General features: G+C 40.4%; 1 protein-coding gene across 1 annotated transcript in view; it reads left to right on the forward strand.

Annotated features, from left to right (window-relative positions):
• MRPS9 (mitochondrial ribosomal protein S9) overlaps nt 1-12,681 on the forward strand; it is a 601,112-nt gene that overhangs the window by 294,044 nt on the left and 294,387 nt on the right. Inside the window, exon 3 of the mRNA XM_053707665.1 lies at nt 11,231-11,293. Coding sequence (XP_053563640.1) covers nt 11,231-11,293 — 63 coding nt within the window. The remainder of the gene's footprint in view (nt 1-11,230; nt 11,294-12,681) is intronic.

A 12,681-nucleotide genomic window follows, 5' to 3' on the forward strand; every position in this document is an offset into this window, starting at 1 on the left:
TTTCCTTGTACTTTACAGCTTGTGTTAGGGCTAAACTTATGTTCCTTTTATTTTATACATGAACTGTGTCATATTTCTTGCTAAAGAATTAATCATTTAAATAAATTGTCATTTTAGTGTAAAAATAAAATGCTTTGTTTTATTATTTAATGTGTATTTAACCAGCATAATGCAGCCAGTGACTGGTGCATATGCACATATACTTATTCCTTATTAGCACGCCAAAAGTTTGCTACTTTGACTATAACTTCATTTTCAGGGGTTTAACACATTCCAATCCATAATAGTTTGCCATGTTTCATACTATTTCACAGAAACAAAAGATCTGCACACGTGAAATACATTAGTGGCTAACTGGTTCAGTATTAACAAAGACTTCCTAATTAGTTTTAATGCAGATTTTTCACTTGCAACCACTGTAAAGAATTACTGGACACCAGGGCCCACCTTTTTAGTCACCCTAGATATGAAATCTAAAGAATTTGCTCTTATATTGTTAGGGTTTTCCACAGCCTCCTTTTTGTGGCTTTCCATTTTGATAATCAAACTTTTCTTCAGAAATAAATTTTACTGGTCTTTATTGTGACATCGTGGTCAACTTTTTTTGTGTTTCATCTAAAACCAGGCATTTCAAAGTAGCTTTAAATGTACACTAAACGAATGCTAGATAGAATGATGCATTCAAAGAAAAGATTAGACTGATAATAACATGTATATGTATTTTTAAAGTTTCATTAGCTGTTTAAACATTGACAAAATAAGTGTAAAGTTTTAGTGTCTATAAAACAATGTGCTTTGCCATGTTGCAACTTAGGTTACCTTCTCTGCTGTGGCCAATTAGAGACAGTTATAAATAGATCATACGAGTGTGCAGCCAATGGCTGTGTGGAATATAACAGTGCTCTGCACTTCCGTTTCTAACAGGAACTAAAAAGCTCACAATTTCAGAATGGAATTACAGGAAAAGTGGACAAAATAATGAATGTATATTTTATATTACCATCTCAAAGTGTTTAATGTCCCATTTTAAATGTTTTTATTTATTTAAATAAAGGAGGGGAAATTCCCTGACTTGAGTAAATGCACATTTTCTTGCCATACTAACAGATACATGACCTTCTCCATCATTAAAGCTGAGGCAGTGGTCCTTAGCCAGTGACAAATGGTAGGAAGTACATTACTGCATTGCCAGTACTACAGCTTTTTCTTTTATTGACGCCAAAGTCAAAATTAAACTTTCATGATTCAGATAGACCCCGCAATTTTAAATTTTTATGTGCACACTTCCTATGGCACCAGCTCCTACTGGTTCACAGTGTATGCATATATGCATTTTTATGACTGGATGAAGTCTGTCACATGGCAGATTAGGGGTTAATAGGTTTATTAGGCACTTTGCATTGTGAGGGGGTGGCGGTTTAGGTGTTTATAGTTTAATTAGGTGTTTGCATTATGGGGGGTTGGCGGTTTAGGGGTAAATAGTTTAATTAGGTGTTTGCGATGTGGGGGATGGCGGTTTAAGGGTTGATATTGCGCATGTGTTAGGTGTTTGATAAGGCTTTCAGGGAGTTATGGTGCTTTTTCTTCTTAGATGGAAAGAGTCCACAGCTGCATTTATTACTTTTGGGAAATAAGAACCTGGCCACCAGGAGGAGGCAAAGACAACCCAGCCAATGGCCTAAACACTCATCCCACTCCCCTCATCCCCCAGTCATTCTTTGCCTTTCGTCCCAGGAGGATTTTCGTCCCAGGAGTGTCAGAATTTTTAATTTTATTTTTATTTTTGCCTCTTATGGAGGGTAGTACTCTTCGTCATGGGACAGGAGTATTAAGTAGTCCTGTCAGTCTCTCAGTGAGGGCTTGGATGAAAGTTAGAGTCCGGAGATGCGAAACCATCCCGACTCATATTAACAGCTCCTCAAGCAATCTGCGTTGTCTAACTTCGCTTCGCTTCCTGCTTTCTTCTCTCAAGTCCATGGCGTAGGCAATGCTACTATCCGTCACACTTGAGGGGCCGTGTTCCTGTCCCACGGCGTAGATTCCGGTAAGATTGTTTCATTTTACTTTATTTGCAATGAAAACGATCGCTACCACCTTGCGGGTCTAACTTATAACATAAGGGTCTCAGTGAGTCTCTTTTAGTATCTTGGAATCAAGGGTTAATATCTGCTGAGGGGGGTTATTGGACAGGGGGGTTAATAATCATGTTTGCTATGTGATTCAACCTGCTTATGTGCAATGTTTACTGGGCTTGTGGTTGGAACATTGAGGCCTTTGGAAGTAGCGCAGCCTTTTGGCTTTGCGCGCTTGTTTGGATTGTACGGTTCACCTTGTGTTTGGGCGTGGCTACATTCTGTTGTTCCATTTCCGCATTCCCGACCGCGTGGCGAAGTAAATTTTCTCTTTATTACTACTTTGGAAGTTGTTGGACATGTTAGTCCTCTGTTAAAAATGTCTGTTTTCTGTTTTTTCCTGAATTTACGCAGCTTTCCAGTTGGGACCCTAGGTGCAGGTTGGTCCTGTCGGGTTCGTTTGGTTTTGCCGCTGTTCAGACACGTGGCGCTGTTCTGCTCGGCTGGTTCAGTAGAAGCGCCAAGTGCTTAGGTTATCATTGTTTTTCATGTTCAACCAAGCATTTGAGAGGACCTGTGGGTCCGTGAGGTGGGAAGGATTGTTTCAGTCCTTATAGCCTTCAGTCATAGATGACCGGGCAGGGGAGTTTTCCTGCTGCGTCACTCTGACATCTGATTTCATCAGATCTTAGAGTTTCCTCCCCCATGTGGTGGAGGGCAGAAGGGCTTAATGCCCCTTACCGCTATTGAGCGGTTTGGCCTTCATTTTTTTTAGGCCTCTGGATGTGTCCTTTTGAGCTTGATCCAACAGCTTTTACAGGGTAGCTGTCTAGCATGCAGAAGGTTTGCAGTTTGAAACCTGTTGCAGCTCTCGACACCTTGCAGGTGTATGCGTAGCTGTTTCTAGTAAATCTAGATGCAGCTCTTACTCTTGACTGTGTTATAAAGAGGCCTTTGGGTCTTCTTCCATTGCCTCCGGGTGAGTGGATCTCCTTTTAGGGAATCAATGTTTCCGGGTGATGGTTGTTCCTTGCGGAGACTTTTGTTTAGCTCGGGGTTTTCCGGAGCTGGGAGGCTTAGTACCTTCTCTTGCTTATGTCCTCTGTTTGTGCAGAGGTGTTAGGGAGACTGGTCCTGCTAGTAGGTTTTTTGGACCTCGAGGTATCCCTTGGTTGTTCTGAGGCTCTGAGAGGTATCTTCATACAACTTCTAACCTTGCTTCTTGGAGCGTTGGACTTTAGCTAGGGGTGGTTCCTTCCTTTGGTCGGAACTTTCAAGTTCTTCTCTCTATCTGGATTCTCTGGATATGCATCCATATCCTTGTGTCTAGCTTTTTGGCCGGTTGGGGTGTTTAGTTCTAGGGTAAGGTTTGAACTATTAGGTGCCCGGACCTGGTTTTCTCCCTGAGACTTCCGGGTTGCTGATGCTTTGCTTGGCCTTTTTACTGACCCAGTCTTGGGTGGTTTTGGAATCTTGGATCTCAGGGCTGGTCGGGGTGTTCCATGGTAGTGGGAACTTGGGCTATGTCCTTGCTCCATCTACGTCACCTGGTCATGGTTGGCCAGGTTTTCGGAGTATTTTTTTTTTTTTACTCTTTGCCACAGAGTGGCCCATGTCATCTGGTGGTTAGCCGTGTGGCTTGAGGCTCAAGGGTGGTTGGATCATATACCCAGCTGCTGGCGCTGGATGTCCAATTCCTGGTGCGCCTTAGGATTGCATTCCCCTGGTCAGCTTGCCAGTGTTCCCATGGATTCCCTGCTCTGCAGGCGAATGGGTTGGCTGTGCCTCTGCTTGGCAAGCTGCTTGTAGGGGGGTCCTTTTCTAGGACATCTTTGTTGGGAATTTCACTTCCCATTAGCTAGTGCCTTCGGGCCTTGAGGACAGTTGTTGCCCTTTCGGCATCATCCCTTTTCTTTAGGGGATATTCTCCTTCCTATGGGGATAGAGTCCTTGCTTGGGGGTTTTCCTGGATGGGAGGTGGACAGGTGGGATTGGTTCCCCCTGTGGTCTTGCTGGCTCCAAGCAGACTTGTTGGGCCTTTATTTTTATAGATCCTTCGGACTATGACCTTGTTGTCTTTTTCAGAGTCGGGTTGTGGTGATGGCTGTGCTATCCTTACACTCGTTCCTGTACCTTTTTAGGGTATGTGATCACTCAATTAGACAAAAAATAGGCAATGCTTGTTTTTGAGCACGTCACCAAGTATGTGATTGAGCCCTAGATGTGCATAACCTAGTATACAACTCTGCTGTTTATGATCATTGTTTATTATCTCAAAAGCATTGGCTACCTGATTGCCAGTTAAAAACATTATACAAAGGTCAAGTTTAAGACAATGGGGCCGATTTTTAACAAGGGCCGAACGGCCCTGAATGTAACTGTTTCTGAGCTAGCCTTCAGGCTCACCAGAAACGGGAGTTAAGTAACAACAGTCTTAAGACTGCTGCTTCTTAACTCGTCTTCTGCCTCTGAGGCGGCGGACAGCAATCATCCCAATCGGCTACGATCGGGTTGATTGACACCCCTGCTAGCGGCCGATTGGTTGCGAATCTGCAGGGGGTGGCATTGCACAAACAGTTCACCAGAACACAAGCTTTTTCTTGGAACTAATTGCTATGCTAGAGAAGACCTTAACTATGAATGGACAGATATGAAATATCTCAAACTATGAAATGGTACACACGTTGTGTGTGTGTGTGTGTGGCCTATTTCTGCCTTACATGACAAAGAACTTTCCTGCAGGATTCAGCTTTGATCCCACCTAGCCCCAAAATACTAGGTGATTTGTACGGTTAACTCTAGATGTATTTTCCAGCCTATATAAACCACATTAGTAGATGTGCTGCAGTTATACTCTTATGCGTATTGGGCAAGTGATCCACATCAGGTGCACCCTTCCCCTTTTAGGGATATAGAATACCCAATTTCCTTTAATAACTACCTTACCATGGCTTAAAAATTAGATTAATAGTCATTACTAACTCTTACTGCAATTGTTATTATTATGTAATTTGGCAAAACTAGAACTTTATTTTGAATGTCATTCTATGATTGAACAAGTCTTTGGAGGTAAGCACCACATGCACACATTCCTCATTTTTTATGTGGTGAATGCTGCTAGCAGGTGAGAAGAGGCTAAAGGACAGTAAAGTCAAAATTAAGTGTTCATTATTTAAATGAAGCATACACATTTCCTTCTAAATACAGGGAGAGTCCACTGCTGCATTCATTACTTGTGGGAATACAGAACCTGGCCACCAGAAGGAGGCAAAGACACCCCAGCCAAAGGCTTAAATACCTCCCCTACTTCCCTCATCCCCCAGTCATTCTTTGCCTTTTGTCACAGGAGGTTGGCAGAGAAGTGTCGGAAGTTTTTTCGGAATAGTAGTAGTTTTCTGAGTAGAGTATCTGCTCTTCGGGATGGAACTGGAAGACTGAACTAGTCTTGTCAGCCTCTCAGTGAGAGCATTGATGAAAGTTAAAGTCTGGAGATGCAGGGAGAGTCTTTCTGCGAAACCATCCAGACTCTGATTAATAGCTCCTATAAGCAATCAGCGTTGATGAGTTTCGCTACCTGCTTTCTTCACTCAAGTCCATGTCAGAGGTGCTGCTATTATCTGTCAAACTCGAAGACCCGTGTTGCTGTTCCACGGATTTGATTCCATTAAGATCGTTTCTTTTCACACACACATGTTAACGATAGAAGACAGGGTCTCAGTGGGACTCCTTTATCTTTATGGAATCAAGGGTTAATATCTCCTGAGGGGGGTTATTGAACAGTGGGGTCCTTTTTAATCATGTTTGTTATGTGATTTTGACTGCGTATGTGTACGGAGACATTTTTAGGCTCTTAGGCTGATACGGAACATACAGGTTATTGAACTGCACAGTTTTATTAAGCTGGCACACTTTTACTTAGCAGTGGCAGTCCTGCATGCGGCACCATGTGACTGGGTGTAGTCACGTCTGGTTTTCCATTTCAGATTCCTGTATTGTATGAGTTTTTAGATATTTTCTCATGTATGCACCCTCATTGGGTATTTTGTCATAGTTGCCTATAGCATTAATACTATCAAACCTAGAGTGTATTTCTATTGTTGCAGAGAAGAGTTAATTTCTCTACCTGTCTGGGTCATAGGTGGTGGTGAGTGCCCCAGCCATTGGGGATTTAAGGTGCCAGTTGTTTTTAGTCTAAAAATCTTGTTTAGAATTATGGAGGGTTCTGATATGCTAGAGGATTCCTCTGATTCAGAATTTTATACCTGCGTATGTTGTGAGGAGGACTGGGTAATCCTGCCTGCTCAGTTATGTTCTGTATGCCGCAATAGAGTGTTCTCTTCAACAGATGCGGTTTAGAGGTCGCGGTTTAGAGGTCTCGATGCCATGAGAGTTCCCTTGTTGCAGGGATCCTCTGGGTCAAGGTCTCTTTGTGTTTTTTGGGATTTTTTCCTCCAGGGCGATTTTGTGTCAGGCTGTTTTCTGAAGGCTTTTTCCTTCAGCTTGTTACTGGTTACTCATCACCTATTTTAGGTGTGGAGTGTTCATCTTTCTCTCCCTTTGTTGGGAGTAATTTGCTGGTCCTGATCTCTTCTGGATACTGGAGTATGCTTCTTCCCTTTTGAATGAGCTGGATCAGAGCTTGTCTAGCTAGTTCTTGTTCGAAGGGGTAGCCAGCATGGATAGCCTGTTGGTTAGCTTAGCTGTCTGGCAAGCGGAGGGTTGCGGTTGGATTCCAGCTGTAGTTTCTTTCTCTGGCATGTGATTTTGCAAGCAATTTTTGTGTTTTGTTTGTGTCCCGGTTCCAGAGACTTATACTTCCAGGTGTTCAGTTGTGTTTGCTATGGCCCTGCCTGTGGCAATTCCTTGCTCCTTTTTGGGGTTGGCCTATCATTCTGTGGTTGCATCAGGTTTCTTTGTACCTGTACAGGAGGTGAGCTTTGAATTCTTATTCAATTACCTATTTCGTCTGTAGATTGTTTTTTTTTTTTCTACATGTTGTGGGTCTGTATTGCAATTTGCAATATGTTCTTCCTTTTGGGATCTTCCTTCTAATTATTTCTGGTTTTCTATTTGTCCATATGGAAAGAGTTTCTTCCTTCTTTTGGGGTATTTTACTCTGAGGTTTCTGTCCGTTTTCATCAGAATAGACCGTCTTTTTCCTGGTAGGTGGAGGAGTGTTTTCGCTGGTTCTTGGAGTCTGTGGGACACAAGTTTCCTTTAGAGGTTTATGACTCAGTTCAAGTGCAGTGCCTTCTTTTGGGTCTCTGACATAGGATCCTATGGTTCTGATTGTTGGACGGTTGCTTGGTTCTCCTAACATTCTAGGTCATTTTATTCTTTGCTTCTCCTCAGGAAACCTTTTGGGAGTTGGTTTTCTTGCAGGCTATGGTGCCCTCAGGTTGGGCTGCCTTTTATTTGTTCCCTCCCGTTAGCATTCAGTGTCCCCTGTAGTTTGGGTATTATTTCCCACAAGTAATGAATGCAGCTGTGGACTCTCCCTGTATTTAGAAGGAAAACAAAAATTATGACTTACCAGATAATTTCCTTTCCTTCGATACAAGGAGAGTCCACAGCTCCCGCCCGTGCTCTCCGGTGGGCGGCCCTAAATTTGAATTGTTTTCTTCTGGCAACCTTTTTCACTCTGATATTTCTCCTACTGTTCCTTGTTCCCTCGGCAGAATGACAGGGGGATGAAGGAAGTGGGGGAGGTATTTAAGCCAATAAGGCCGAATTATCAAAGGTCTTGCGAACCTGATCCGACAGTGCGGATCAGGTCCGCAATACCTCGCTGAATGCGGAGCGCAATATGCTCTCCGTATTCAGCATTGCGCCAGCAGCCCACAAGAGCTGCTGGTGCAACGCCGCCCCCTGCAGACTTGCGGCCAATGGGCCACCAGCAGGGAGGTGTCAATCAACCCGATCGTATTCGATCGGGTTGAATTGTGTCGATTCCTGTTCGCCTGCTCAGAGCAGACGGATAGGGTTATGGAGCAGCTGTCTTTAGACCGCTGCTTCAAAACTGCTGTTTCTTGGCTGCAGCGAAAAAAATAAATTTAGTTAAGTTTTTAAATGTCTTGAGTGAATTTATTTCTTTTTTGCTCTTGATCTTACAGCACATAATTATAAGGGGAGACTATAGTAATAAAAAAGTTGAATTGCTCTCAAAAAATTGTCACATTCAAGACTCAGGAGTCACAGCTTTGTAGATTTGGAGAGGCTAAGGGGTATGGTTGAAAAAATCCTTGAGAACCCAGTTATCAATATTCTCTTCAAACAGCACTTCTCTCTGGCTGCACAGTGTTAAAGGGACACTCGAGTCTAAATTAAACTTTCATGATTCAGATAGAAAAATCAACTTTAAACAACTTACAAATTTACTCCCATTAACAAACCGTACACAGTCTTTTATATTTATTCTTTTTAGGTTACGAGCTCCTACTGAGCAAATGCAAGAATTCAGAAAATATACGTATATGCATTTGTAATTAGCTGATGGCTGTCACATGATTTAGGAGGAGTGGAAATAGACGTTACTTTGAAATTTGTTAAAACAAAATCTATTACTCATCTGAAGTTTAGATTAAGGGCTATTATATTGTCTTTTTATCATGCATGTGTTGATTATGCAAATCTACTGTATTTACTGGTCCTTAAATGTAAACCTACACAGTACATCCAAAGCATGGCACTGTTTGAAGAGAACAGCAGTTCCTGCATGCATCCCATTCTTTCTGCAGACATGCTGCATTTTCTGTGTTGGCATCTCAGATCACATCATGTTCTGCCCTGGGGTTTTGCTCACTAAAACGTACACCTATTGTTCTCAAGAATATGCCCATTTAAATGGACTGGCCTTTTAGAAAGAGCAGACCTGCTATTATCATCACCTATTGCACACAGAGTGTAATAATTTGGTATTGAAATGCTAATTAAGGCAGAGGGAGTTCAATTAACAAATGTCTCTTTACCACCCTTACTAGAAGGTTAATTTATACTGTTATCTCCTGTTTACATTCCCTTTCTGTAGAGCATACAAACATATGTTCAGTATAGGTGGTGGCTTTCACAGCAAAGACAGCTATTTCAAATGACAAAATAAAGGTAAATTGTATATTTATTTATTTTTAAACCAATGTAATGCACTCCAGCAGGTAAAATTAATCATTGGGAACACATGAAAGGGAAGAAAATTTTACAGTACAAAATACCTTTAAGTTAAATTTTGACTTTACTGGCCCTTTAATACACTGCCATGTCCTACCATTAATCAAATGTCTATAGTTTAGAATGATTTCACACTAGTTCATCTCAGCGATTTTGACTGAGCTGCCATGAAGCATCCTAGAGATGACTTAAATGTGACCTAATATCGTTTCATGAACAGAATAAGAGCTACAACCCCCATAAAGTCCTGATGTTATTGAAACAAGCAAGAATGTATTTAAATGAATACGGCTCTGTCACCAGGAGTTTAAAATTGCATGTAGTCCCGTGCACTTAGAGTTGGATGTAGGAGCTATAATTGCGTGGATTATTGGATAACAAAAACTATTCATAAAGTAGTTTTTCCTCACTTTGGCATACTACATTGTTATTTATTGCTCCTTTTTGTGATGATTAGGGCATGTAAAAACAAACGTACTGCAGGCATTGATTTATTTGTGCACCCAGAGTTGGTAAATTCAGAACGAGGAGATAATCACAAATTTGTATTTGTCATCTTTTACTGCTGTGTAATTAATCCATAATTTCCTTTTGTGTGCGATTGAATTATGTTCAGTTGCCACATATCTGTCAATGCCATATTCTTTATTCTAAAACTCATTATCATAAATCAGTGTGTTAAATCTCAATATATTAGGGCTGCATCCAATTAAAAAATACTTTATTCCTTGGGGAATGTATGCAGTTTAATAGGTGACATAAGTAAAGCACAAACAAATGTACCAGTATGAGCCTTAAAGGGGCAAGTTAATGATATCTTCTAGATTGATGTAGTTTATTTTCAGCTAATTTCAGCATTTTCCCACTAGTTCTTTTCTGAGTTATACTTTTTAGGAAACTTTTCAAATACTCTGCAATGTTTTCCCTATTTTTGCATAGTGAGAAAAAAAAGGCTGTACTGTGAACCTAGGAAGTTCAGGTTGAAGTCCCATCATAATTTTATAGAATGTGGACTGTGAAAAAATACATTTTTTCAGACCTTTGTTTTTTGTACACAGCTGCTTTTTGACCATCTTTTAAAGGGATTTTTTCTGTAAAATAACTTAATTTTGTTATTTAAATAGCTGTTTTTGCCTTTTAAATCTATTGCCTACACTGAATATTTCTATAATGCAATAATGCCTAAAGAAAAAGTGACACAAACAAGAGACAGCAGAGGAAATCAGCCTCTCAGTCGAGGGGGCAGTCCATGTTATAGGGTATTCCTACAGCTTTTTTAAATGCAATAAACTCTTATCAGCTGCTTGCCAGATTACATTGTCCTTTTATGTCCATTCAGTTTACATATTACATAAAGATACTCTGTCAGGGCAATATTTGTATAGAGAACTGACATTGATACTTTTGTCTGAAAAGTCTAGTATACCCCATGTGTCATCTGATAGACAGTATGATATTTTGCATGACATCCTAATAAGAAAAGATACAATTTCCTTTTATTTATCCATTCATGTATAGATGATCCAAACAGTTGAAAAAATACTTGACATGAAGGATATATTTTCCCTACCTTTTAATGATGCTGATTGCAATAATATAGCATATTTACAGTGGCAAAAATGGTTTCTTCCACATTATATTGAACTGGGGAATGCTTAAGGTTGAAAATTTAGTTTGAGAATTAGAGCTTACTGGAATTTGTATTTTGTTTTTATTTATTTTTTATGTTTGAGCACTAATGTATACCCAGTGTTTGCTTGCTAACACATTTCACCTGTGTCTATTATTAATCAAGAGTCAGCTTCTCTAAACTATTGTTCATTTTAAATATGATATGATTTGCTTGTGGAGGATCTGTAAATCTCTATGAGAAACATATTTACCTTTTTGAATCTAAAACAAAGCTTGGTTGTGCAGTTAGAACTTGGATACATGCTTTGATCATACATTGGGATTTTATTCATAATGTAACCACACTCTCTTCTTTATTTCAGAGATCCATTGCATACCTTTTTCCTTCTGGCTTATTTGATAAGAGAGCACGGCCAATTATGAAGGTAAAGTTAATTAGTTTTAATTTTTTTCTTCTTATGTGAGTAGAAATTATTTATATATGTGTATATATATATATATATATAGATATAGATAGATAGATAGATAGATAGAGGTGTGTGTTTGTGTATATATATATATATATATTTATTTCTTTTGCATGATGTACCGAGTCCACGGATTCATCCTTACTTGTGGGATATTATCCTTCCTAACAGGAAGTGGCAAAGAGAGCACCACAGCAGAGCTGTCTATATGCTCCCCCCTTAACTCCACCCCCCAGTCATTCTCTTTGCCGGCTCTAAGCAGGAAGGGTAAAGTGAAAGAGGTGTTAAGCTGTTAGTTTTATTTTATCTACAATCAAGAGTTTGTTATTTTTAAATGCTACCGGTGTTGTACTATTTACTCTCAGGCAGGACATAGATGAAGATTTCTGCCTGGAGGATTATGATCTTAGCATTATTAACTAAGGTCCACTGCTGTTCCCACAGAAGCTGAGGAGTACAGGAAAACTTCAGTGTGAGGAACAGTTTCTTGCTATACAGCAATGAGGTATGTTAAGTCATATTTTCTGCAGAGACTGTGTTAACTCAGAAAGGCTGACAGTATCCCCATTAGGGGAAGGGTAAGCAGTTATCCTAGTGTTATAAGAGGCTTTACTAGCTTGCATAAAGGGCTAATTTTTTGGGCACTCGGTTTGTATATGAGATATTGGGACAAACGTTTGTGTGTTCTGGGAGTAACGTTTTTTATTTTGATGGGACATTTGCTTGAGGGTTCATTTGTCTTATTTGGGGTTCTTATAACCCACATGGCTTTCAGACAAGGTTTGTTGGATTTGTGTAGGCCCCAGCAACATCGCGTGCGGTGGGCGACGTCCATTTTCGCGCCTCTGTTGCGCATTTAGTTATACAGTCAAGCAGCAAGCAACTTCTCCAGAGGTCCTGATATTCTTCTGAGGGCCTAATCAAAGCTTTAACCTCATATTATCGTTCCCGAAGGGCAGGTAGGGCCACAGCAGAGCTGTGGCAAGGTGCTAATAGGGGTTTTAACCGGTTATAGACATTTATCAATTCGTTTTTTTCATTTGGGGGTTTATTGCTTATTTACTTGTGGTGCAATCCTTCTAAAGCTTAGTGGGTACACTGTTAACATTTCGGAAAATTTGAAGCAATTTTAACCTGTTTTGCAGTTTGTGTATGCCTTTTTTTTTTCTCTTAAAGGCACAGTACCGTTTTTGCAAATTGTGTTTTTTTCATTAAATAAACTGTTTTCCAAGCTTGCTTGCCTCATTACTAGCCTGTTAAACATGTCTGACATTGAGGAAACTCATTGCTCAATTTGTTTAGAAGCCATTGTGGAACCCCCTCTTAGAATGTGTCCCACTTGTACT

The sequence above is a fragment of the Bombina bombina genome, chromosome 3 (genome assembly GCF_027579735.1).
Source record: "Bombina bombina isolate aBomBom1 chromosome 3, aBomBom1.pri, whole genome shotgun sequence".
Taxonomy (NCBI): Eukaryota; Metazoa; Chordata; class Amphibia; order Anura; family Bombinatoridae; genus Bombina; species Bombina bombina.